At 49.4% G+C, this 25,934-nt stretch overlaps 1 protein-coding gene across 4 annotated transcripts in view; it reads left to right on the top strand.

Annotated features, from left to right (window-relative positions):
• Positions 1–24,277: 24,277 nt before the first annotated feature.
• Positions 24,278–25,934, top strand: part of Arhgef7 (Rho guanine nucleotide exchange factor 7) — a 126,888-nt gene continuing 125,231 nt past the window's right edge. For 2 of the 4 annotated variants that reach the window (XM_074042975.1, XM_074042974.1), the window contains exon 1: positions 24,280–24,506. In XM_074042975.1, the coding sequence (XP_073899076.1) occupies positions 24,342–24,506 (165 nt within the window). In that variant the 5' untranslated portion in view covers positions 24,280–24,341. Of the gene's footprint in view, positions 24,507–25,934 lie in introns of all 4 variants that reach the window. The other 2 variants (XM_074042979.1, XM_074042978.1) reach the window with 2 other exon arrangements.

The following is a 25,934-nucleotide window of genomic DNA, read 5'->3' as shown; positions in this document are numbered from 1 at the left end:
GATTCAGACCTTGTGCTGTCCTCACACCATGCTCCCCTCCTTTGATGAGCCGAGCGCGGACACCGTTCCACAGCCTCCCTGAGGCCATGGGTGCTGTGTCACTAGTCCGGCGGGGAGGCTGTGAGTGGGAACCACACGGGCGGTGTCTAGGTCCCATCAGTGGACACAGCGCTTCCTCACTCTGTCTCTCCTACTGGCAGTCTGGGTAAAAGCGGCGCAGCCACTGGGGCAGTCAGAGCTCTGGGTAGGGAAGGATGGTACCTACCCAGGAGGGAAGGACGAGCCTTCGTCATGGGAGGCCATTGTATTTTGGGGTCTCTGCCAAAGCACCTTGAATGCACCTTATTCATTGGAGGTCTTTGCGCTCTTTTTTGCTTTTCTTGCACCTTTTAACCCTGTCTTGTGTGACAGTTATGTGCTGACTATCTGTCAATGTGGAGCTCTGACCTGCATCATCTTTCTGGCTTTTATGCACAATTCCAGGGTGTCTGCTGGAAGGCCTGAAACTCGTGATAAACCAAGCTGGCCTGTCCTTGTCCGTTCTCCGTCCTGATTTGTAATAGAATGATGTCACAATGCAGAGCACACCCCCCGAAGCCCACCTCTGTGTTAGGGCTTAGTTCTTCCCTTTGCATTCGAATGAGCTTGGAAAGGCACTGTGTTAGTTAGCCCTCTCCTTGTTGTGACAAAAATATCTGAAAAAAACAACTTAAGGGAGGAATTATTGCTTTTGGCTAATGGCTTCAGAGGTTTCAGTCCATCATCCTTAGCTCTGTTGCTCCTGAGCCCACGGTGAGGCAGAACATCATGGTGACTGCGGGAGCAAGTGGCAGAGGCCAGTCCCTCATGGTGGACAGGAAGCAGAGAGAAAGGAAGGGACTGGAGACCAGGTACAAGTTTCAAAGGCTGTCCCAGTGTCCTACTTCCTCCAGCTAGGCCTCCCCTCCAAAAATAGCACCACCAGCTGGGGACCAAGCATTCAACACATGGGTCTGTGAAGGACTTTCATGTCTGTACAGGAGGATTGACAGTTGGGCTGTTGAGGACTGAGCAGCTCGTGTATGACAAGTCTGGGACATCGCCTGTCACGTCCGTCCCCTGTGTCAAGTGTGTTGGGATTGCTAGAACCCCCCAGTCATAAAGACTCTTTCTTCACCAGCATTCTTGTCACCAGGCTTACCAGTGCATGTCCTTCAGAGCCACCAGAGTCACCTTTCAGAAACACAGAGTTGAATTCTCATCACATGTTTTTGTTGCTGACAGCCATTTTTCAGCTTTGTGTTGTCTGAGGCCAGGTCCAGACAGATTGGGCATGGCCCAACGCTCCTTTTCACCTTCTTGCCAGTCCCTTGCACAAGCCCTGGAGTTCAGGACATCTGGACCCTGACCTTTCAGACTGACATGACTAAATCCTTATGCTACATTCCAAAATGAGCCCATTAAATGACAGGCCTAAATTCAGAATTAAAGTAGTAAAACAACCTAATAAAAACATATCCACCATGATGATGGAGTATAATGTCAGGTGACAAAGAGCTATAAAAGTAGCTCTAAAATAACTTCTCGATTTTTCTTTTATGACGTCAAGGAGTGAAGACTGGATGACCGTTTGCCAAAGAGATACGGGCCATGGATGATTTTAATTTTTCTCATTATTTTCTGTGTCATACTAATTTTTACAAAGGACATGTGAGTAGGGCAGGAGAAATGTCCCACTAAGAAGTGTTAACAGTGGCACAGCTGGCCCTGTGGTCAGAGGAGAGCAGCATCCACGCTTTGCCTGGCCAGCCCAGGTGAGGCTCAAGCAGGGTCAAGTAAGAACCACTGGATTCCAGCCTGGGCAGAAAGGACCCAGTGCTAGAGCCAGAGCCTTACGCATTTGTCCCACAGGTCAGAGCCAGGGCTATGTCAGCTCTGATTAAAAACTCTGCAGAACACATAGAATTGTGGTTTGCCCTCATTTTGCACCTGATTTCAGGTTTGTGGGTGTTGCATCGCTGTGGACACAGCTGCCTTCTGCTCCCCTGTGTGTGGGGCGGGGGGACAGGCATCCTACAGTCCTTCCCCTAAGACATCAGGACGCCCAGAGGCATTGGCTGGGTGTCCGGGCTGCGCTGGACCTCTGCTCCCGAGAACACTGGTGCGTTAGGGCGTCAGGATGAACAGAGCTGCTCTCCACGCACACCCAGAGATGGAGGTGAAGGGCAGGACTGCAGCCTTGTGTGCATCTGCGCGTGCACATGTGCACGTGTCCCTGCGTGTCTGAGTGTGCACAGGTGTATATGTGTGCACGCGTGCACGTGGGTGTGCGTGTTCCTGCACTACCAGTACACACCTGAGCATGCATGCCCGCGTGCACGTGGGTGTGTCTGCCAGCGTGTGAGGTGGGACCGGCGGCGGCGTGGACAGGGACAGCTGCGGGGAGGATGAAGGGCTCTTGGGGAATGAGTGTCCGGAGCCGGATGGCTGGGGAGAGGGCTGGAAATGGGATCCTGGCTGGCTTCGCTCCTCCGCGGGCTTGTCCACAGCTTGTCCACAGCTTGTCCACAGTGGGCAGCGGCGATGGCTGTGTGCGGGCGCCCTCTGCCGGCCGGCGCGCTCTCTCCGGCCGGGACTCAAACTCACCCGGGCCGCACCTGCCGGTGCTCGAGGACTCCGCGTCTAAGGTCGCCTCTTGCAATGGCCGAAGGCCAGGCTGGCTCTGTCCCCTCAGCATGAGTGCATTACCCCGGTCCCCCGCCCCCGCCCCCCCACAGGACAATAGCTAGGTGGGCACACAGGCCTCCATGCTCAGGCCTCCACTGTCCATGCACTGCCTGGTCCTCCACATGGGTGGGGGTCCCTGCCCAGTGACACACACGTGTAGAACTGTGTTATTGTCATGAAGCTCTTTTCATTTTTTAATGTGTCACCAATGTGCCGCCCACCCCAAGTTCCCATAACCTTGGTGGGTTTTAACACGTGGCCTTACACAGCGTGGAGATTTTTAGGATGCATGTGGTGTACACACAAATTAAGGACAGAGAATCCAAATCGAGATAGCTCTGGAAATTCACGCTTGGGGTCAACTCCTCTCTCAAGCACATAGCAATAGAGCTAGAACCTAAGCCAGGTGCTGGAGGCTCCCACCTGTATCCTAGCTGCTGGGGAGGCTGACATGGGGAGGATTGCAGTTGAAGGCGACTCTGGACAAATAATTCCAGAGACCCCCCCATCTCCAAAATAATCAGAGCAAAGATGGACTGGAGGTGTGGCTCAAGAGATAGAGCTCCTGCTTTGCCAGTGTGAAGCCCTGAGTTCAAATCCCAGGAAGAAGAGATGGAGGAGGAGGAGATGAGAGAGAGAGAGAGAGAGAGAGAGAGAGAAGAGAATATAAAAAAGACATGGCATACTTAAAGTCATGACCAGGAAAAAAGAGCACAGAAACACAAAGTCAGCGAACCTGAAGTTCAGGTTCCACCACGGGAATATAAGCAGGAAGAGCAAAAACTTTAAAACTAATAATAACAAATGAAAAGCATCTGGGAAACTAAAGGCACGTTGGGGATCCTAACGGAGATACCTGAGAGTAATCTAGATTCCCTCAGTAAGAGAATGGAAAAAGAAGCTGCTGATCTCTGTAACACCTTCTATAGGCATGAATAAGTCCCCAAACTGCTGCACTGAGAGTGTGTGGGGGTGGGGTGGGGTGACAGAAACAGTGTGGCATTGTATATTTAAATTTTAAAAAATAGTACATGTCCGTGGTCGGAAGTTACTGCCTGAGGATCAAGTTCAACCTGCCGCCTATTTTTGTAAATAAAGTTTTATTGGGACACAGCCACGGACACCCACTCATTTACGTGTTGTCTGTGGCTGTTCCCACTGGGCAGCAGAGCCCATGTGCTCACAAAGCCTGAGGTGTTTATGATCTGGTTTGTAGAAAAAGTTGGAGGACTGCTGCTATGTTATTTATGGCCACACACAGCTGCCACATGTGCTTGTGCTGTACAGGATAAAAATAAAAACATGGTTTGGATTAATACTCCCAAACTGTGGGCGAGAGGAAGGGAACAGGGCCAGGGAAGGCTTACATGGCTTCCACTATGATATTTCTTCATTGAAAGACATTTCTTAAGCACACGTGGTAAAATCCTGATTTGTGTAAGACAAGTGATGAGTACACAGTTATTGATTATGTTCTTTGTACTTTCCAGTATTTAATTTTTTTTTTCATAATAAGGAGGAAAAAGAATTCAGTCAACTTTTCTGCTTGAACCTGAATGGTCTGTGCTGTGCTATGTGACAATGTCAAGGTACAACACTGTGGGTCTCCTGTGCCAGTGTTTGTACAGAGAACGAACGGTCTCTATTAACGCAAGAATAACTTTTAAAATACATGTCTTAAAATTTGGATTTTTTACCATGTGAATGCACTGAGACAGAAATATTGAAAAGAATGACTAGGAAAGTGGCACTTACTGCCATGTTATTTTCAGACAGTTACACTGTCTCCAGATCTTTTGCCCTTCCCGACTACAAACAAAAGTGACTGTTTCAATCAGTCAGTCAACAGGCACTTGTTCAGTGCCTACATATTCCAGGAAATCAGGCTACGGAGCCCGTTATTTATGGAAAAGCACGTCACGATCCTGATCTCTGGGAACAGTCATGAAGCAGGAATGTGTAATGTGCACTTGGCAGTCATGCTCCCATTCGCCTGGGTTCTAGACGTGAGGGGATGTGTTTACCATCCTGCCTGCCTGTCTCTGGATCCTGTGGCTGGTCCCCTGTCTCAGGGATGCACTCCATGGAGAGATCACCGTGGAGACAGCACACACCAGGGAGGCCGGAGGGGTCTTAACTTAGAGAGGGGGCATGGCTCTTCCTTGTCTTGGAGCTAAATGAAAGTAGCAGCCTGAACGCACTGTCCCCACCCCAGGCAGTAGCTGCCCTGGTGTACTGGCATGCATTGGCACAGAGCCAGCCCTGTAGGCACTCCTAGAAATGGCAATGGCACTGACCCCACAGGCAAACAATGTGGACACATGGGATGGGTGTAATTAGTCAGTACCCCAAGGTTGAAAGGAGAACCTGATTGTTGTTCTGTTTCTCCTCCTTGCCAGGACTTTGCAGGGCTGCTCGCTGGTGTTGAAGAGTTCAGGGGTAGCCCATGGGTTTGGCGGCGGTAAGCATCCATACTGAGGGCAAACAATGCTGGCACCGTCTTTTGTCCTAAAGGTCAAGTGGCCTTACTTTTCTCTCTAGTTCAGTCAATTAAAAAGACAACTGATATTTCCAGCGTTGAGAATGCATAAGAAACTGGTCCATAGGTGCTGTCACACGAAGCTGTCTTGTGGAGGTCGTCTTCAGAATGACCCTTCATCCCTCTGGACAGTGACTCACCATCACTCTCTGCTGTAAAGACCCCCATCCTGACAAAGCAGGAGAGTGCTGGACCACAGTCCTGGCTCCCACCGGCTCAGGGGATTGCCCAGGGGTGCCCGATGCAGCAGCAGATCCTTCCTTACAGGTCTGAATCTTCCCCTGGAACCTCACATCCTCCAAGCTGGGGGACAGCTACCGAGGCAGGAAAACCCAGAGGCTGACAGGGGAGGACAACAGCAGGCTTTGCCACAGACACACTCACAAAGTGTGAGGCAGAAGCCTGGTTATCACTTCCCAGAAACCTTGATCCCTCAAACGATGCCATTCGCTGTGAGTGACTGAGTTTCCGGGGATCATCGTTCTGAGATGAACCTTACAGATGCAGAAGCAGATGCTGGAGCTCTGTGACTGCGTCCCCTGCGAGGACTTGTGCCTTGTGCTGGGGGAGGGCAGCAGGAGGAACAAGACCCTGTGGGATCCCCGGTTATTCAAGGCCACATGAGATCTAAAGGATGTTCTGAAATACAGCCGTGGTTGTTATGACTCCCATGTGTCACTTGCCAGACAAAATGGTGACAATGTCAGGCCGCTGTTTGCTCTTTCTCTTGACTTCAGTGCCAGTTGACTCCTGTGAGCAAAGGTGAGCCACAGCTGGAGATGGTCACCAATTCGCGTAGGGACCTACCCTGCACTGCTGCCCAAGACCAAGAGGGGGCGCTAACCAGCAGTGCCTCTGGTGGAAAACATGGTTAGGATCTCATTGTTGACTGAATGCTTAAGAATCTTTACAGGACTTTTATCACTTTTTCACTTGTGTATATTTTTAGTTTCAAAACGACTTCACCTTAATATGCACGGTAAACTTCAAATGATACAGATGTATTTTAAGCCCACTTTTAAAGTACTGTATGTGTGTGTATAAAGGCTCATGAATCACAAATGCACACCTGGATATATTTTTACGCAGGTAACACCTCCCTGAGAGCACCCCCACCTGGGCGAAGACAGGAAACCTACAGGAAACTCCGCCCTGCCTCCCCTCCTGGCCATCACCAATCCTGATTCATACGCAACACCTTATATAAGTTGAATCAGGAAATGCGTCTGGATTCCCCTGCTCTTGAGCTCGCCCTGGTCTAAGGGCCGTGGTTTTGCCAGGGTGGAGCGCACAGCCTGCTTTAGTGCTGTCTAGCACTTCGCTGCAACTCTCCGCCACCGTGCAGCTACCCAGCCGCTGCCTCAGCTTGGGCTGTTCCAAACACAGTTGTGCAAACACACTGGCACTTCTTTTGGTGCGCAGATTATGCATTTCTACACTTGATCTTAGGCAAAAGACCGAGAAGCCCTATGTGCATCGCTGATGGATTTAGGAGGAGGCTAGCTGGGTCACAGGTGTGCATGTTAAACTTGGGGAGATCCAGCCACGTGAGAGTGCCACCGCTCCGTGTTCACACCAACATTTGGTATTGAAAATGCATGTTTACTGCATGAAATCATTATGATATGTGGTGTATAGCTTTTCTATGGGTTTCCAACCAGAGTAACTGTAGTCAGATGCCAGGAAAAGCGTAATTAAAATATGAGAACTGTGTAAATCACCAGGACTCAGGATGCTTATTTTCCACCGTGTTCTAATAATTAGGTCTATTCTTTTTAAAAAATTAATTAGCATATTATAGTTGTACCAGGGGCAATTGTGACATTTACAAAAGTGCTTACAATATATCTTAGTTACATTCACCCCTCGATCATTGTCCTTTATCTCCCCTCTCCCTTCTTAGAACAGTTCAACAGGTCTCATTGTTCCCTTTTCATACAGGAGTACATAATATTCCACCATTTTTGCCCTCCTCACCCTTTCCTTATGTCCTCCCTGGTCCCTCTGGTACCAACCCCCAGACAGGACCTATTTTACCTTCCTGTCATTCATTCTTTAAAAAAGATGTTTTTGGGTTTTTTTATGGTAATACAGGGAGTTTTATTGTGATTATATACATATATATATATGTAATATTCCCCGAATTGACTCATCCTCCATCATTCTTTCTGCCTTAGTCCATTTGAATGTCCCATATGCGTCACTGTGTAGAAAGTACATCAGCCGTATTCACCTTCTTTACTTCCTTCTTTTTCCTCTCCCGTTAGTGCCCTTCCCTTAAGCATGACCTGTTTACATTTTTTCTTTTTTTGAGGCACTGGTGTTGAAATTTAGGAGGTACACCTTCAGCCAGTCCACCAGCCCTTTTTTGTGAAGGGTTTTTTCGAGATAGGGTCTCGTGAACTATTTCCCTGGGCTGGTTTCGAACTGTGATTCTCCTGATCTCTGCCCCCTGAATAGCTGGGATTACAGTTGTGAGCCACCAGCACCTGGCTCTGTTTTACATTCTTGTCCTCCATTATTTAGGTGTCTGTTTGTTGTTCAGTGGGATTGTCTGCCTGGTATTTTACCTGGAAATGAATTGTAAGTCGATGTAACCCCCACTGTTGAAGGAGGCCTATTCTTGATGAACAGGTTTTGTGCACTAAATTTCCGTGCTTATTCTCACACGTATGAAGCCCGGATTAAGTTCAAATTGCTGCAGCAATTAGTCCCCAGGTCCTAACTGAGCAGGAGCATTGGGACGACAGTCTAACACCCCATGTCAGAACCAACTCTCCACTGTCCTGGATGGGCAGAGCACAAGAGATGGCCACCGGCCCATCGCAACTCAGCGCTTCGGAGGTGGCAGGTGGAGTAGCAACCGACATTTTCCAGTGACATTTAAAGACAAAACTGGACAGAGTTGCAGGCATGGGAAGGAGTGTGCAGAGGTCAGCAGAGTCAGAGGGGGTCTGACCTGCAGGTGTCAACAGAGCACCTGCGTCTTCTGCTCCGCCCAGGAGACTCCTGGAGGGGTTGGAATAGTTTAAGCCACTCTTCTTTAATGTGAACAAACCTTTTCTGGACTGCAGGAGGCAAGTTTCTCTTACAAATACCTTTCTTCTAGAATTTCAGACATTCTGTGAGCTCAGGCACACACACCTGCCTCCTCTTGACCAGCAGCCCCATCACATCCCTCTTCCCTTCAGACAGGGGACAGACAACATGACAAATAAGCCAAAACTAGTGTGTGAGTGACTCCTGGGGGTCACAGGCTGGTTTTGCCAGGATAAGTGTCATGATGCAGGCATTCTCCATCCATCTTGTCGCCAGAGCCGTGTTTACAGAATTTCCTGCCGTGCAGGGTGCCCTGTGGCTGTGTTTGCAGGATTTCTGGGTCAGACACAGAGTGACCCTTGGCTGCATCTGCGGGATCCCAGGTTCAGATGCCTGGTGATGTGTGGCCTTTTTGTAGGATTTCTGGGTGAGATGCAGGATGATCTCAGGCTGCGTCTGCAGGATTTTGGGCTCAGGTGCAGGGTAACCTATGGCTGTGTTTGCAGGGTTTTCAGTTCAGACTCAGGGTGACTATGGGGACATAGATAGCAGCCCCACTGAGAGTGACCCATTATGACCAGCTTCTGCCCAAATGAACCAATTACAGCATACTCTTTAGAGCCAAAATGGTTCCAAATTTCCTATTTTTTAAAAAAAAGTTAGCTATAACAAAGTGCTCTTTTTATTTCTTGTGGTAAAAGATGCACACCTAAGTTACCGTCTCACCAATTGTGAGCGCACAGTTCAGTGGCCTTACGTATATTTGCACTGGTGAGCAACCTTCACCACCACCCACCTCCAGAACTTTCTCTTCTTCCCCTCCTGGAACTCTGCTCCCCTTCAGCGTTGGCTCCATTCCTTCCCCAGGTCCCACACTCAGCCTTCCTTCTGTCTTTGTGAGCCTAGCTACTCAGGCCCGCAGGTGGTATGTGACTGCTTATCTCATGTCCTCAAGGTTCATCCCTGTTGTAGTACGCATCAGAATTTCCTTCCTTTTGTGGCTGAATAATAACTTGGGGTGCTTCCTGCCTTGGCTGTTGGGGACAGTGCTACTGAGCAGGTGGGTGCACTAACAGGTTTCAATCCTTGGCTTGTTTTCTTGGGAGTGGGATTGCTGGCTCATAGGGTGACTCCATGTTTATTTTTTACTCATTTACTTTTATTTATTTTTTTTAGTGGTACTGGGATTTGAATTCAGGGCCTTACATTTGCTAGGAAGATGAACTATTCCATGAGAAAAGAAAACACCAAACAAAATCTCTGAAACACCTTCAAGATGGCATCAGGCAATGGAGTGCTGTGATCCCCAGAACAGCTTCGGTGTGAAGCTGAACCCCACTTTTTTTTTTTTGTGGTACTAGGGCTTGAACTCAGGGCCTTCACCTTGAGCCACTTCACTAGCCCTTTTTTTGTGAAGGATTTTTCAAGATAGGGTCTTAAGAACTATTTGCCCGGGCTGGCTTTGAACCTAGATCCTCCTGATCTCTGCTTCCTGAGTAGCTGGGATTACAGACGTGAGCCACCAGACCTGGCTGAAGCTCACGTCTTCAGATGGACTGTGATTGCTCCCTACAAGGCTGCAGAGCAGTCCTGGGTGCTCATGCCTAAGTGGAAACCTCACACTTCACCAGGCATTGAGAGGACACATGATCACGGGTGTCACCTCAGTGTTGGGACCATGAGCCCTGGTCTCGCTGACCCAGACTGAAAGCAAGATGTAGAAGAATGCAATGTTTCTGTCACTCAGCTGCATGGCAGAACAAAGCCCACAAATGACCCATGAGGGCCCAGAGACATTAAAAACATCCACCACCTGTAAGGGTGACACTCACCCTTTTTGTGAAGACACAGCAAGGTGAGCCATACAGGAAAGAAAGATCAATGATCAAAACCGATGCCTAAATGACAGATGACAGATTTAACACGTAAGGACATTAAAATAGAACTCTGAGGAGTTGGGGATTTAGCTCAGTGGAAGAACACTTGCCTGTCAAGTGCAAGGCCCTGAGTTCAGTCCCCAGCACTGAAAAAAAAAAAAAAAAAAAGGAAAAATAAAATAGAACACTGCCTTCCATGTGTTCAAAGAGCAAAAGGACAAAGCAGACAAGTTAAGTGGAGACGTAACAATGACCAAAGTCAAATGTCCAGAAGGGAAAATCTCAGCGATCAATGACAGACCAGACACTGCAGAAAAACATCGTATGAATGTGATCGAAACTTTCCAAATGAAGTAAGCAGAGAAGAAAGCCAGAAGGAAGTGAAAGTCACATCCGAGGAGCTGCAAGACGTCAGTCGGCTGCACGGGTGAGTGGTTGGAGTCCCTCATAAAATGAGCCCCAAATTTACACGATGAGAGTTGATGGAAATCCAGGGAAATTTTACAAATTAGCCATTACAGTAGATTTTGGCACATCTGTCTCGGTGTTACAGATAAAGCAGGAGAAATACTCAATATACAGATATTCCACAAAGGTTAAAAAGCTTGTGCTGCACCTAATAATTCCAAAATCTACATCCTTCCCAAGCACAGGTGGAGCATTTTTAGAAAACCTTTCTTCAGTCGGATACAGTGGCTCAAGCCTATAATCCTAGCTACTCTGGAGGCAAAGATCAGAAGGATTGTGGTTCGAGGCCAGCACAGGCAAAAGTTCACAAGACCACATCTCAATCAATGGTTGGGTGTAGTGGTGTAGTAGTGAATGCCTGTCATCCCTGCAAGGGGGAAGCATCAATAGGAGGATCTGCCCGGGAAGAGCAAGGTCCTGAGTTCAACCCCTGGTACCACCTAAACAAAACAAAACAAAACAAAGTTCTTCACTGGGTCATAAAGTCAATTTCAACAGCCTTCAGTGACTCATCCAGACCAGGATCTCCGCCCGCATGTCAATTACACTAGCATTCCCATGCACGTGTTCACAGACACGCTCACACAGACACCCAGGACTCATGAGAGCAGCAATGATGGCCAGAAAAATGTGAATACTCTTACAATCCTCTCCGCTCGCATTCCTAAACAATACAGCTTAATTTCACCTGGAGAAGATGGTTCAGTTTTACGTGCATGTCTTCACGCGTCTGTCTGTCTTTTGTGCATCACTTATTTCTCCACGTTACGTTTACACAGGTCTGTCCATCTGTCATTGCAAGTCATGGCCCGGTCACTGCGGGGAGGATGGAATTCGGATTGCGGGACTTGGGGATAACAGGGCTGTTTTCCGGCGTGATGGTGTTGGAGCGTGTCCGGCTGGTTTTAGGTGTGCCGATCACACCTTATTGAAATCTTTTTGGTGTCTGTAACCACGGAAAGGCCGCCGTTGACAGACCCTCCTGTGTAAATTTTGCAGGAAGTGATGGCTCTGGCTAAACAAATGGTTACTGATAGAACAATAATGTCGCCATTTATAAATCAGCCGTCATTTTATCCTCAGATCTCACTTGAGAAACTTCCAAGGACAGCCCCGCCCTTAAACAAATTCCTTTGTTCTAAGACAGCCCCATCCCGGCCAGGGACTCCCGCGCATGCGCTGACTTCCTTCCCCTCCCCCTTCTATAAAAGCCACTCCTGGCCCAGAGTCTGTGCTGCGCCATCTTTCCCTGGCCACTAGCCTGAGCTGCCATTAAACTTTGCTCTTGGATGCGAGACTTTTCTCCTGAGCTTTCTTTGTGCGCAGCGTTTTTCCTAACAGTTACCTCCTCACTTTGTCAACCTGAGCTGAGGGTCCAGCGTCCACTTGTTTTGCTCTATTTGTGGAAACAGCCACCGACAGAATGATGGAACCACCGAGCGAATTTCTGTTTGTCCCTTAAGTTACATTAACTCTGGCTCTCTTTTAAAAATATTCGACTTATTTTTTAAACAGCTTCACTGCGGTCTGATTGATCTACAAAACCTGTACCTGTTCCATGTGAGCAATTTATGACCTTGGGCCAGGGTCAACACCCATGCAACTCACTGCAACCAAGGTTAACGGGAGGACTGTCAGCTCCAAGTGTCCTGTGTCCCCCTGTGGGCATGTGATAAGAATCCTTCACGTGAAATCTACCTTCCTGTGTCCCTGAGAGCTGATGCAGCATAGCTGACTGCAGGCGCTGGAACAAATCCACCTGGAGAACTGGAGCTTCATATCCAATCGACTACCGTCTTTTTTGTTAGTGATGGCTCAGAGCACATGGCATTGAAGGAAAATAGGACGATTAATACCCAGCCAGTGGGCTGATTAGCGCCCATCCGCAGCCCACTGACGAACAGAGCCAGTGGTTCTCGGTGGGAGGGCTCACAGAACCCCATGGTCTATGGTCACACCACCGTGCACACTTGGATCTTGTCTGGTCTTGAAAGTACACTTGGTTGGGCCCGGTCAGTACTCCGATGGGAAAAAGTGGGTCCATGGACACTGAAGACCCTGTGGAGATCAAGTCTGCAAGTGGCAGTGGGGCCTTCTTCTGACATGTTGTGAGAAGCGGGGGTTTGCTCAGAGCACAGGTGTCTCAGAGAGCTTGAGGTGAGGGAGTGCAATTAGGTGGGGACAGACTGACCCTCTAGGGTCAAGGTGGCCACTTGAGGAAGCCAGGTTTTATCTCTCCTCCACCATGCTCCAGATGCTTCCAATATGCCCTATCAATCCTTTCTTCAACGCTCAGGGAATCATGTTCTACACACACACACACACACATGCACACACGTGTCCACCTGGCCAGGCTCTTTGCATGGGCAGCGTGGGGCTTTGCAGGGCTAGACGTGCTTCTGGGGACAGAACTCAGCCTGGAACTCCTGCAAGTCAGGCAAATGCTCTGCCAGTGAACCCCACCCCAGCCTGAGGCTTTGCAGTTTTAAGCAATGACCTCTTCCCTCCTTACAGGCCCCTTTGTTACCGGAAGGTTACTGCTCCTATCAGGCAAGATGCAAACCATTGTGAAAGAGATAGCCACGTTTATTAAGAAGAATAGCAACTTTTATCAGACTAGAAAGGCACTGGCATGTTTAGACCTGAAAGTGGGTCATGTCAAAAGGAGGTGGAGAAGGATAATCTCTTCTACACCAGGATTTTTTTGAAGCAGAGGGGTTGGAGCATCGAGTCCCTCCCAGGACTGCCCTACGGGAGTGAATGTGAAAGTGCTATGACACGACCCAAGAGTCCTTCTGCACTGCCATTACCCAGGACCATGTAAGAAAATCAGGGAGAAAATCAAAACGCACAATGAGATTACAATGACATGGTAATGGGCAGAAGGTGACTGTTGGTTGGTCAAAGCGGCCACCTTTAACGGGTCTAGACCAGAACTGTTTCTCGTTTGGGACCAGGTGTAGGGAGACATATCCAGTGTGTATACATTCCAGAGCAAGACCGATCTTGGGGAGGGTCTGATCACATCTGCCTTCTCCATAGTAGTTTGCACCCGGACTCCTCCCTGTCGGTAGGATTGGGCTCTCTTATGTGTTGCAGATGTTTTACAAGGATGTGCCTCCCAAAGCTTAGATTAAGAAAAGTTTAACTTGCAGTATGTGAGCAAGAAGGCCATGAGAGAGATTGAGAGAGAGAGGGAGAGAGGGAAAAGATGCACTGAACAAAGGATTCTCCATTCTAGGTTCGCTTTGCATACCTCCATCACTCATGTCTAATGTTCACCTTGTTTTATTTTTACTTTTTGTGCTACTGTCTCCCCTGTGGAAGCCACATCTGGGTGCCCATGTATCTTGAGACAACATGACGCTGAATTCTTGAGTTCCAAGATGGACTTACAAAACCAGAGACACATGTGGGAGCAGAAACGGGTCTGAGCCTTAAAAGTTAGGCTGATGACCACCACAGCAGAGCCCCAGGGGATCCCTTCTACCCAGCAGAGACTCCTCTGTCTGGGCCTCTGCTCGTTCCACTCACACAAGACTCTAGGCCCCAAGGCTTTCTGAAACCAGCTCCTGGCTGCAGCAGGCCTGAGCTCTGTCACTGCGCCGTGACTTAGAACGTTCCTCTGACAGGGAAGAAGTGAGAGCAGACAGCCACAGACTGCTCTGCTCCCCAGCCATCATGTTCCCTGCCAAACCCCCAGCAAACCTTCAGGGTGATTTCAGAGGCAGCAAGGGTGAGCATGACCGTGAGAGTCTGAATCTCTGGCTCCCGTGTCCACCTCTGCTGGGCAGGTGCACAGTTGCTGTGGCTGTGCTGGTGGCAGCCTGAGAACTGTGGTTTCTGCATTTGAGGTTTTGCTTTTGCATATTTTTAGTCTGGTAGATTTGACTGTCACCTCTGGCCATGGGTGGGACAGGAAACTGTGAGTTGTGTCCTTGCTCTGCCTTCAACTGAGCAAATGACCCAGAGTCACACCCAGGACCCCTCCGTCACCCAGGGACAACCCCTACCCTAAATTTTGCGTTTATTATTTTCTTGATTTTCATTTGAGTTTTACAAATATATTTGAAACTTTAACCTTGACCTACATATGTTGCCTTTTTTCAGTTACTAGGACTTTTTGTCCAATGTCTTACATTGGGATTTCCCAGCCTCCAGGTAGAACGATCTGTATTAGTCACAATGCCTTAATTCACAGGACTCCACTGTGCGAGGAGGTAATAACCATTTTATTAGCACCACACTCTAACCAACTGAGCTAACTGGCCTGATGGGTAACAATTATTTTAAAATGATTTTAACTTTCATACTTTTGTTTCGAAAATTTTTAAAGCTAGGGAAAAGTTAAGTTTTACACAATGAACACCATGTAGCCCCCGACCACCCAGACCCACAAACCAACAATGTCACTTCATTTGCTTTCGCTCTTTCTGGTAATTTTTTTTTTCAACTACTTGAGAGCATTTGTGGACATTGTGACATATTTCAAGGAGTATTTCCTATATAACCCTAATATTACTATAATGAAGAAAATTAACTAATTCGTTAATATTATCTAATATACAGCTCATAGTCAAATCTCCAGAATTATCCCCCAAATATTTTTTTGGTACTGAGGTTTGAACTCAGGACTTACACTTTGATCTACTCCACCAGCCTCTTTTGAGACAGGTTTTTCAAGATAGGGTTGATCTCGTGAACTATTTGCCCCTGTTGGCTTCGAACTGCGATCCTCCTGATCTCTGTCTCCCGAGTAGCTAAGATTACAGGCGTGAGCCACCAGTGCCTGGCTATCCCCCAAATATTTTGTATGGCTGTCTGATTTCCAGTTTGGGAGCCAGTCCCAAAGTGGGTCTCCTTTCTCAAGCATTCTCTCATGTATAAGGAATGAAGTACCAGGGTGATTTCATGTCTGTCCACATGGACAGCTGATCACCCATGACCATCTGCTGAGCCAGCCATGGAGGGATGGAGGTCTGTAGGGTTGAGAGGTCTGGGCCTTGCAAGCCAGAGCCAAGGACAGAGGGCTGGGCTTGGAGCTGAGAGAGAACCACAGAACAGGTATAATTTCATTCCCTATAACTTTAGGGAGTTGCATAGTTTGGAACATTGCATTCATGTTACAGTTAGCAGCACAGTACGGAAACCCTTGCCTCATTCCAGATGCCCCATGCAGCATCAAGAAATAAAATCCCAGCCAGACCTGGTGATGCTTGTGTGCCTCCAATCCCAATGCTTGGGAGGCGGAGGCAGGAGGCGCAGAATGGGATGCTAGCCCAGGCAAACAGTGAGACTCTGTCACAAAAACAAGCCTGTGTGATGGCTCATGCCTGTAATGACAGCTACTCGGGAGGCAGAGATTAGGAGGGTCATGTTTTGAGACCAACACAGGCAAAAACCCCATCTCAATGAATAAACTGGGCATGGTGGTGTGCCTGAGGTCCCTGTTATCAGAGAGGCCATGGTAAGTGGATCACAGTCGGCCCACCTGGACAAAAACACAGGACCTTATCTGAAAAATAACTAAAAAAAAAAGGGCTGGGAGTGAGGTTGAAGTGGCAGAGCATTTGCCCGGTAGGCACAAGGCCCTGAGCTCAAACCCCGGTACTTGCAATGATAGTGGTGACAACAGCGATGATTTTGGTCTTGTTTTGCACACTTACTTCTTACTGTTCATGTTTCTTGTCTCACTGATTTCACACTGACCCATAAAACTTCTGCGCTCATTTGCCAAGCTCATTCTCAACGGTGTGAACGTGTTTCAGTTTCCGAGTTAAGAAATGACGCTGGGCTGTAGCTCAAATGCAAGGCCATGGTTTCGATCCCTAGCACAGCAAAAAAAACCAGAAAATAAAAACAAAACAAATAATGGTGCTATGAAAACACATATGCGTGTTATTTTTCTCCACCTGTTGTATTTCCTTGTCCCAATGCCTTACTTCTGTCCTCACCCTCTCTTTCTTTCTTTTTTCTTTTCTTCTTTATGGCACTACTGGGGTTTGAACTCTAGACTTCATGCTTACTATACAGGCGGGCTTCTACCATTTGAGCCACTCCACCAGCTCTTGAGGAGTGTTTTTAAAGAAAAATGAAAGCACCACCCACTTTTAAAGCAATGTTTATTTTGGGCTTTTTTTTTTTTAAATACAACAGATGGGCAATTGTGTTACCTGGCCCTTCATTCCTGTCCTTGCTATTTTATACCCAGGGGAGGCACAGCCCCTGGGTGATCTCTCTCTCTCTCTCTCTCTCACACACACACACAGAATAACCAGATCTTCACAAAGTCTTAATCTCTAGCCAGGAGAAGAAAATCTTACAAGTTTCTAGATCCAAAGCACAGTCAGAGAATGAATGAGTCCAGCCAGGACAGGACCCCTTCCTCCACTCCACTGGGGGCTGTCAGACCGCAGAGCCACAGCGCCGTCTCTGAGAAGGAAAAATGCACCCTGACCTCAGCAGCATCCCCTGGCTGGGTGATACAATAGTTTTATAGAAGTGGACGAAATCAAGTCGTCTACCACCCCTGTGCCCCACCAGAGGCAAATCTGCGATTCGAAACGCCATCAGCGCACACGCCTGCACACGGACCGCAGGATGCATGAAGGGCTGAAGAGACACCGGTGAGGGAGGAGTAAGATACCACTCATATCATTTATAGATACCCATTCATTTATAGAGATGTGGAGGGGGAGAGAGAGAGAGAGAGAGAGAGAGAGAGAGAGAGAGAGAGAGAGAGAGAGAGAGTTACAATCTCCAGAGCTAGAGTCCTGGAAAAGAAGGCAGATTCTACAAGTGAAATTCTAATCACAGTTTGAAACTAAACTCTGGAGAAATATAGGAGTTTGGGGTGAAGAAAGGGGGTACATAGAGGCCTCTGCTGTGAGTTGGGGCTGGGACAAGTGACAGCATCCTGGAAGTCCCATCTTCGGGGAAGGCAGGAAGCTGAGAGCTTGGGCTGTGGGTGGAAAGAGTGCCCTGGCGTCTCTGAGTAAGTAGGGAAACGGGTCTGGCTTAAGCCGAGAATGGTGGTCACTTGTTCAATGGGGATTAGGATGTGGTTTTAACAAAGAACAAAAAATGCGATCAAGGGAAATTGGAACAAATCAACAAGAACGTAAATAAAACAGATAACAACAATGTGAAATACATAATAATTTATACAAAAGACAAAGAACAAAATGAAGTGGAAGAGGCAAGACAGTGAAAGTTAATAGACTTATTTCCCTTTTAAAAAAACAGATACTGGCTGAGTGGCTCAAATGGTAGATTGCCTGCCTAGAAAGCATGAGGCTCTGAGTTCAAACCTCAGTACTGTCAAAAACAAAACAAAACCCCCCAAATGACAACTATAAAAAGATACTGTCAAGTAGGCACAAGGAAGCCCCAATTTATGCTGTTTATACAGTCTTACAAAGTAATGAGGAAGGGTTGACTATTAAGATTTTTATCAGATAAACAGAAGCAAAGAAAAAAGGGAGAAAGATATTAGGTATGCAGAACTTAAGGCAGAGGAATCAAACTGAGCAACATGAATTGCCTTAAAGCATAACGTCTGCAAAAGAAGCAAAAGTTTTCAATCCACTCATGCCGCAAACATCAGATATAAAATTATAAAATGATTTGGAATTCAGGGAAAACTTGATATAAATTTAAATCAATTCTTTGAGAACTGACATATCTAACAAGAAGAAAGGATTCAGAAACTCTGGCAGAGCAGGACTCTGAAGCATAGGTCCTGGAAGCTTCTGTGGCTACAGAACAGAGCTGCAGCCTGTGTGGTGACAGAGCTAGGAATCGATGCCCGTGTGGAGCTCCTGGGACCACACGCACACACAGAAGTACACGCACACGCACACTCACACTGCCTGCAACCACGGGTGAAATCCAAATCACGTGTTTGTTTAGTACCCAGTATTAAACCAACTTCAGTGTCTGTTTTGAAAATGTGCTCTGGCTCAGTGGATCATCATCACTGAGGGTGCTGGGTGAGGGTCAGGTGGAAACTCTGTCCTCCTTCAAACATATTGTGAGGGAAAATTGTTCCAGAATGCAATTTTTTTATGGTACAGGGGATTGAATCCAGGGTCTCATGCTTGCTTGGAAAGTGGCAAGCCTGTCACTGCTTTGAGCTAAGTCCCCAGCCCTCTCGTTTTTTTTCAATGTTGTTTTTGAGATAGGGTCTTGCTATAGGGTCTTGCTAACTTTGCCCAGGCCACCCTTGAACTTGTGATTCTCTTGCTTCTGATTCCCGAGTATCTGAGATTACAGTCATGCACAACCATGCCTGGCAAGAGTAGTTTTGTTTTTTTTTTAAAGCACAAAACCTTACATAATATAAAATATATTCTCTTGAACAGGTATATGAATTCTTTTATTTAAAATCTTAGCCAAGTTTGTGAAGTAGGAATTTATAGGCTGAACTGCCTAATCACAATCAATGGCCACCAAGGCCCCAATTTCTTGGTAATTAAGAAACGTGTTCTTATGCAAAGGTGTCCTTATGGAGGAAACCAAAAGGGAAGTTTCAACTCTCTTTGGAAGCAGTGAAAAGGAAGTGCTTTTGTGTAGACCTCCTGGGTGCAGTGAAAGCTGTAGTCAGGGAGAAAGGGCTGAGGACTCATCTTGTGATGTGTCAGGCGCTGTGAGGAGCTGCGGTGGACCTGAGCTCTTCTTCTTCATGTGACCTACACAGCTGGCAAGCTCCGCGGTGGCTGGTAGGAGCTGGGAAACTCCTGAGTCTGAGACAGGACACCTCATTGCTCCCAGCAGCGCAGGTGGCAGGCGCTTCAGGCTGGCATCAGGCCCCATGCCCCTGGGACCGCAAAGGCAGTGTGGGGGCACAGGTGGAGGATGCACGCAGTGGGTTTGTGTCACAGCAGAGGGACCCTGAGCTCATGAAAGTCAGTCTTTAAAGGGACAGTAGGTCAATCTGCCCAAACTGTTCCACGGGGAGACGTTACTTTTAATATAATGACCTGCAAGAAAATTTGCTCAGGGAGTGGAAGATGTCTTTATTTTTCAAGGCCATCTGCTATAAAACATTTTTGAAAGGATGGTCTGTTATATCCCTGCTCGGACGCTCAGAAATGCCAGGGACTGGTGAAAGGTCCCCTGAGCACAAAGAGAGAGGCAGGAAGAGAAGAATGAGAGACTGAAATGCATCACGGGTGTCTTTCAAGCTCCATGAGTTAATTTGTGAGGATTCTTTCAAACCTTGCTGGTCCCCTAGGAGATGCCGGAGCTCCAGCGCAGGGTGATAAGAACTGGTGAACAATGGGAATCAGGTGCGCTCTTACCTGCGTTTCTGTAGGAGCTGCGTCTCAGACAGGGGTGGCGGATTCCCTGCAGTGGATAAGAAAACGAAGCCTCTTCCAGACTTCCAATCAAGGGACATACAATCAAGAGATGTGTCTAGAGAAATACTGACGCCTACACGGGTGACTAGTGAGTACTGAAACAAACAGGTGATGGATCTGGACCCGTGACAGCTGCAGAGCTCACAGAGGGCGCCACATCCCGAAGACAGGCCTCAAGACAGCGTGGGCCTCCTGAGGGGTGAGATGGATGCCCCCTCCTCTCCCTCCAGTGGGATAGGTCTGAGGCAGGGTCCTGATGGCTCCCCAAAGGGTCCTATTGTGGGTTGAATTGTGTGTTCCCAAAGATATATTCAGGTCCTAACTCCCAGTTCCTGTGGATGGGCTTCATTTGGAACATAGTCACGGATCTACTCCAGTTACAAGGAGGTCATCCTGGATTAGGTAGGGTAGACCCTAATCCAGTGGCTGGTGGCCTGGTAGGAAGAGGGAAATTTGGACACAGGCAAAGAAAGGAAGCAAATGCCATGACAAGAGAGAGGTGGAGAATGGAGACTCATTGACAAGCCAAAGAAAGAGCCCCAAGGATTGCTGGCGGGCAGGAGCTGAGTGAGAGGCCTGGGATGGGTTCTCCAGGAAAACCAGTCTGCAGACACTGGATTTTAGATTCCCCACCTTCTGAACTATGTGGGAACACATTTCTGTTGTTTGGAACCACGATGATTGGGAGACTTTGGTATCGCAGTCACAGGAAAGGAATCCAGGGCTTAGTGGGGTTTCTCTCAGGTGCCCACAATGGACACCTCTCATCGAGCTTTGCCTCCCCTCCCCCCGCCCCGTCCTCATGACTGACGATTACCTCCGGAGTAAGCAGGCTCTGCTGTCAGGGTGTGTGTAGCAAGAGGGACCCTGGGAAGCAGCCACACAGGAAGAGAACCTAAATCCATGTGTCTTGCCAGCCAGATGGTGAGGCCACAGGATGTCTGCCAGGGTTCTCCAGAGAAATGGACCCAACAGGATATCCGATGACATCCAGGAATAGGATAGGGTATTTACCCATCTGTATGTCCCTAGATATCCGTCTCTTTCTCCATCATCCATAGCTATAGGTCTGTCTGTCAGTCTGTTGGCTGGTTTAGTATGAGGCACCAGCTCAGAAGAGGAGGGAGGCTGGCTAGTTCATTCTGCGAGATGGCCTCAGGCTGGAGACCAGGGAAAATTGCTGTTTTTCCATCCACAATAGGAAGGGATCTGTTTTACTCAGTCAGCCAGTTAAAATGTTCGCCTTACCTGGAAAGACCCTCTGAGACACACCCAGAGTGTCTGACCAAATATCTGGGCACCCTAGGGGCCAGTCAAGATGAAATCAGCCTCTGTAGATTCCATTGCTGGTGCCACACAGGACAGTACCCCTCTCTGTGGCATCATGATGACAACTCTCATCTGTGTGGAACTGGGATGAGGAGCAGGTGCAAGGAAAGCACTGGGTCATGAAATGACCCTAATATTGCAGCAGAGGTCAGTGCTGGGGAGGCCCTTGGTCCCAGGCAATGTCCTCTGGTTGCAGAGTTGTTCTACCTGCTTCCTCAAGCTCCCAGGGGAGTGGGGTGCCAGTTGCCCATTAATACATCACTTACCACTTTATCTGCTTTCCCTCCTTCTTTGCTGTCCTTGCTGGTATCTTCTTGTCAACTACTTGCACTCAAGTTGTTGGCCCAAGACCTGCTTCCGGGGACACCAAACTCAGGTGAAGATCCCACCAGCGTTAACGTTTATGATGTACTAGATTGCTAAAATGCTTTTTGATCCTGTGCGATTTTTCGCAACGTGTTTATAGACAGTTTATGGACAGTTCTCTGCCTTGCATTTGTAATGCACTGAGCTCTGTAGAACAGCTTCTTTCTGAAGTCTTCCATCGAGATGATGGTTCAACTCAAGAAAGCAAGTCTACAGGCAGTGGTTACTATACGCTCAAGGTCAATGTCCACCTGCCTGTCCAGCTTAAGGCTGGGTAGACTTCAGGTACGTAACATTTTCATGAGACTGTGTTCATGTGCAAGTGACTCTGTACAAGCTGAGGGGTGCAGTGCAGAGGGCCTGGGGGAGGTACCGGTGACAATGATGTGGCATGTGGGTCTTGGGTATTAGCAGAAACCATGAAGTAGCGTCCTCATGTGAGCAAGGCAGGAAATGAAAGTGGCTTGCCCTGAGAGCCATTGCACAGGTCCTTGAGGATGGTGACAGACACAGCCACACACAGGGCTGAAAATCTTAGACCACACTCTGAATGGGCTCAAAGAAATAGGCCAGCGAGTGAGGTGCTCCAGCAGCCCTTCTGTAGCAAGTCTCTGTTTTAGGAACTCAGAAAACGTTAAGCAAAACCTAATGCAGAGTCTCCCTTGGAAACTGAAGCGGCTCAGTTGGCACCTGAAGACTCCTAGCTGAGAGCAGTGTTACTTTCTAGAATGTCTTCCAAATAAACTTTAAAAAAAAGTAACGCACACTCAAAAGAACACAACTAGTAGACACAAGCATTTAACATGTCAGGGACTTCTCCCGAAGACTAGTTACAACCTGTCCTCTGAGAGTCTCCATTCTTAGTGGTCCCAAGGTTCACTGGTCTCCTGAGGCTGTTGTTGCCTGGGGCTGGCTTCTATAGGGCCATTTGGCAGGACTAGATTATAGGCCCAGATCTGGTTTGATAGAGTTTGAAATTGTAACCAATATATTCTCCATTATTTTTCAAATTCATCAGTAAGGAGAGTAAATAGAAATCCCCGTGGTGACCACCCTTGAGTTGAGAGCCTTCTACTGATAAAGACTCTGGGTGCAGGAACCTTGATGCAATCGTGGATGGCGCTCCTGTTTCCTACACAGCCAACACGGAAGCAGGATGGAAAGCGTTTCCTATGTGCATCCTGGAGGAGCGGAGCCCATCTCGGCCACGTGTATGTGACCAGGAAAATGGACACAATGAGCCACTTCTCCAGGTGGAACCGCAGGCACAGAGCACTTCTCAGACACAGCCAGCGCTCCATCGGTGGCAGGTGCTATCACGAATCCGAGTTCATCCGGCTATTTTAATTTTATGTTTGTATTTGCAAAGGACATTTAAGCACCTAACTAGAAGCTGAGATCAATGGCTGCAATCAAAGTACTCTGGGAGAAGGCAGAAGGCCCGGCCCATGGAAAGGTCCCAGAGGTGACTGATTACAAACGCTGTTTGGAACTGCCGTGGAGTGAGCTTAGCAAACAGGGAAAGCCCAGGGTCAGGGGTTGAGCGAACGGAAATCCACGTCTTCGGCGGAGGAAGTTCCATTCCTCCTATAGCGTCGGTGTGGGTGCTGCCATTCGTGTTGAAGAAGCTTGCGCGTCACGCGACCGTTGCACGCCCGAATTCTCCGGGTCCTGCGCGTTGACAGCGCGCTCTCCAGGGGAGGATCTGCTCCTGCGCGCCGCCGCCCGGCGCTGGCCGCCTTCCTCACCCTCCGCACCCACTTTAGCCTGTGCGGTGTGGTCTTGACCTTCCTCCGACAGAGTTCGGGACGTCACCATCCATTTAACGCGGAGTCACGCAAGGCTTCTGGCCGGTGCCACCAGCTGGCAGAGCCACCCCCTTCCGCCAGCTGAGGTCACCGTTCGCCGCGTCCCCCGCCTCCCGACAGGGGGCCCTCGAGACGCCAGCCGCACCGCGCTCGGGCGCCCACGTCCCCCAGGGCCTGAGCCGCCGCAGCAGGAAAATCAATTCCTGCACGAATGAGACCGATCTGGGTTACAGATTTAATTAGCATTTGTGTTCCGTCATTACTGACTTGCAAGGTAGCGAAGAGACACAGGCGTCTCGTTTGCAGCCTCCCCGTCCCCCTGGCCCCCCAAAATAAGACTGGCAGAAATAAACCGAGCATTCTGGGAAGTACTTCATAATTCAAGCCTTGCACTGGCAACATAAACAAAGGGCGCGGGGCGACCCGGCCCGGCTGCGCAGGTGAGCGCGGGGCGCGCCCAGCTGCGTCCGTGCGCCCGGGGCTGGCGCGGAGCTGCGCGGGGCGCGGGGCGCGCGCGGGCGGGCGGGCGCCGCGTCTTTCTTCTCCCGGCGGTGATGTCATCGGGCGACGGCGGCCGCGGCCGGGGGGCGGCGGCGGCGGGGGCGGCGCCGGGCGCCCGCAGGTTCCTGTGCATCTAATGAAAAGGCACTTGACAGCGGGCCAGGGCGCGCGCGAGGGAGCGGAGCCGAGCCGGACCTGCTGGGCCGGCCGAGCCAATCGCCGGCGCCCGGCTCCCCATGGGCGCGGAGGCGGCGGGGGCGGGGGCGGCCGCGGACCGGGCCGCCGCTCCGAGGTGAACGGCGCGCGCGGCGCCCCCTCCCTGCGCCCGGCCCGAGCCGCCGCAGCGATGAATTCCGCCGAGCAGACCGTTACGTGGCTTATCACCCTGGGGGTGCTGGAGTCGCCCAAGAAAACCATCTCGGACCCGGAGGTCTTCTTGCAGGCGTCGCTGAAGGATGGGGTGGTCCTCTGCAGGCTGCTGGAGCGCCTGCTCCCCGGGACCATCGAGAAAGTAAGTGCCCACCCCCAAGCCCAGCCCGCGCCCCCGGCCCGGCCCGGCCCGGCCCGGCCCGGCCCGGTCCGCGGTGCGCGCAGGAGCACCTGGCGCGCGCAGGCTCGGGCCCCGCGCGCTCGCCTTTGTGCGCGGACCGGGCGGCGCGGCGGGCGCGGGGACCAGTGGCGGGAGCTCCGGGGGCGCCATTGTGTGCGGGGCGGCCGGGGCCGGAGAGGGGACCGGGCCGCTCTGGAGGGCACCGTCCTGGGAAGGGGGCCGCGGCGACCTGCCGGGTCGGGGTTGGGGCAAGGAGAGTTGTCCGCATGGTCGGAGACGGGGTTTCTGCTCCGCCCTGACGTTAAGTTGGGAGGTCGGCTCGGCTCCTCGCCTTGACCTGATGGGGAACCTTGCTCCAGAGCCTCGCAGCTTCCCGCGATGGCTTTGTCTGAGCGGCTCTCGCCCGTGGCATTGCAGGAGGCTCACCCTTCGGTGCAGTGGACCCGGTGCGCTGCGTGTTTAAAAGACGCATCCATCAGCAGCCGGGGGCTGGGCTGTGAAATGACTTACTACTGTGCCCACGAAGGAATTCCTCACGCATCCTCGCCGGCAGGATGGCACGCACAGGGTTTGAAAGCCCTGGCCTCTTCTCAGGGCTGGTTTAGGTGTCCACATTTCCTCTTCTCTTCATGTCTGACTCCAAACAGACTGCACCCTCCTGGCTGGTGTGAACCTTGACCCCGTCTGTGGGCCACAAAGTTTGCTTTCATCCCCTGGGAGCTCACAGAGCAAGGCGAGGGGACAGGACCACTTCTGAGGACGGTGCCCATATACGTGCTCAAGTCCTACCTCCAGTGGCTTTGGGCAACATATAATTTACAAAATAATTCACAACAATTACTTAAAAGGTGTTAAATTGAAATTGAGAAAGAACTATTTTACTTTTAATGGGTGTATCGTCCCTCTGGCAGGACAGCAATTTGTTCACATGTTAATTAAGTGACGTTCAGAAAGTACAATGCTTAATTTTATCCGTAAGTTTGCATGTTATGGCGCGGCATTTAAAATTAGGTCAGAAAAACGTTTTATTTAACAGGAATTCTGCCTACATACCAGTTTTAGGTATTTGTCTGACTTGGAACTTATAAAAACAGTATCTGCATTTTAGAATGAATAGCTAGCTGCCTGCCTGTCAGCCAGCTGGAATGAAAGTGTGGCTTGTCCATGAAACTATCAATAGAATTATGATGTAAGGAGCAGAACTAACTTTCAAGGCATCCAGAATGTTCTGTTGTCATCTGGATACCGGTAATAAAAGGCAGATGTTGAAAAGCATTGAAATGCATGCTAAGTTTACCAAGTAGGCTTGAGGAAATGCAGTTTCATTTCTAAAAGCTAAGCTTTAGGAAACTTTATATGTCCTGTTGATAAAAATGTCACCATCCAACT

The sequence above is a fragment of the Castor canadensis genome, chromosome 10, assembly GCF_047511655.1.
Source record: "Castor canadensis chromosome 10, mCasCan1.hap1v2, whole genome shotgun sequence".
Classification (NCBI taxonomy): Eukaryota; Metazoa; Chordata; class Mammalia; order Rodentia; family Castoridae; genus Castor; species Castor canadensis.
The sequence above is the reverse complement of the archived record's forward strand: the minus strand, read 5'-3'. Positions and strand labels throughout refer to the sequence as shown.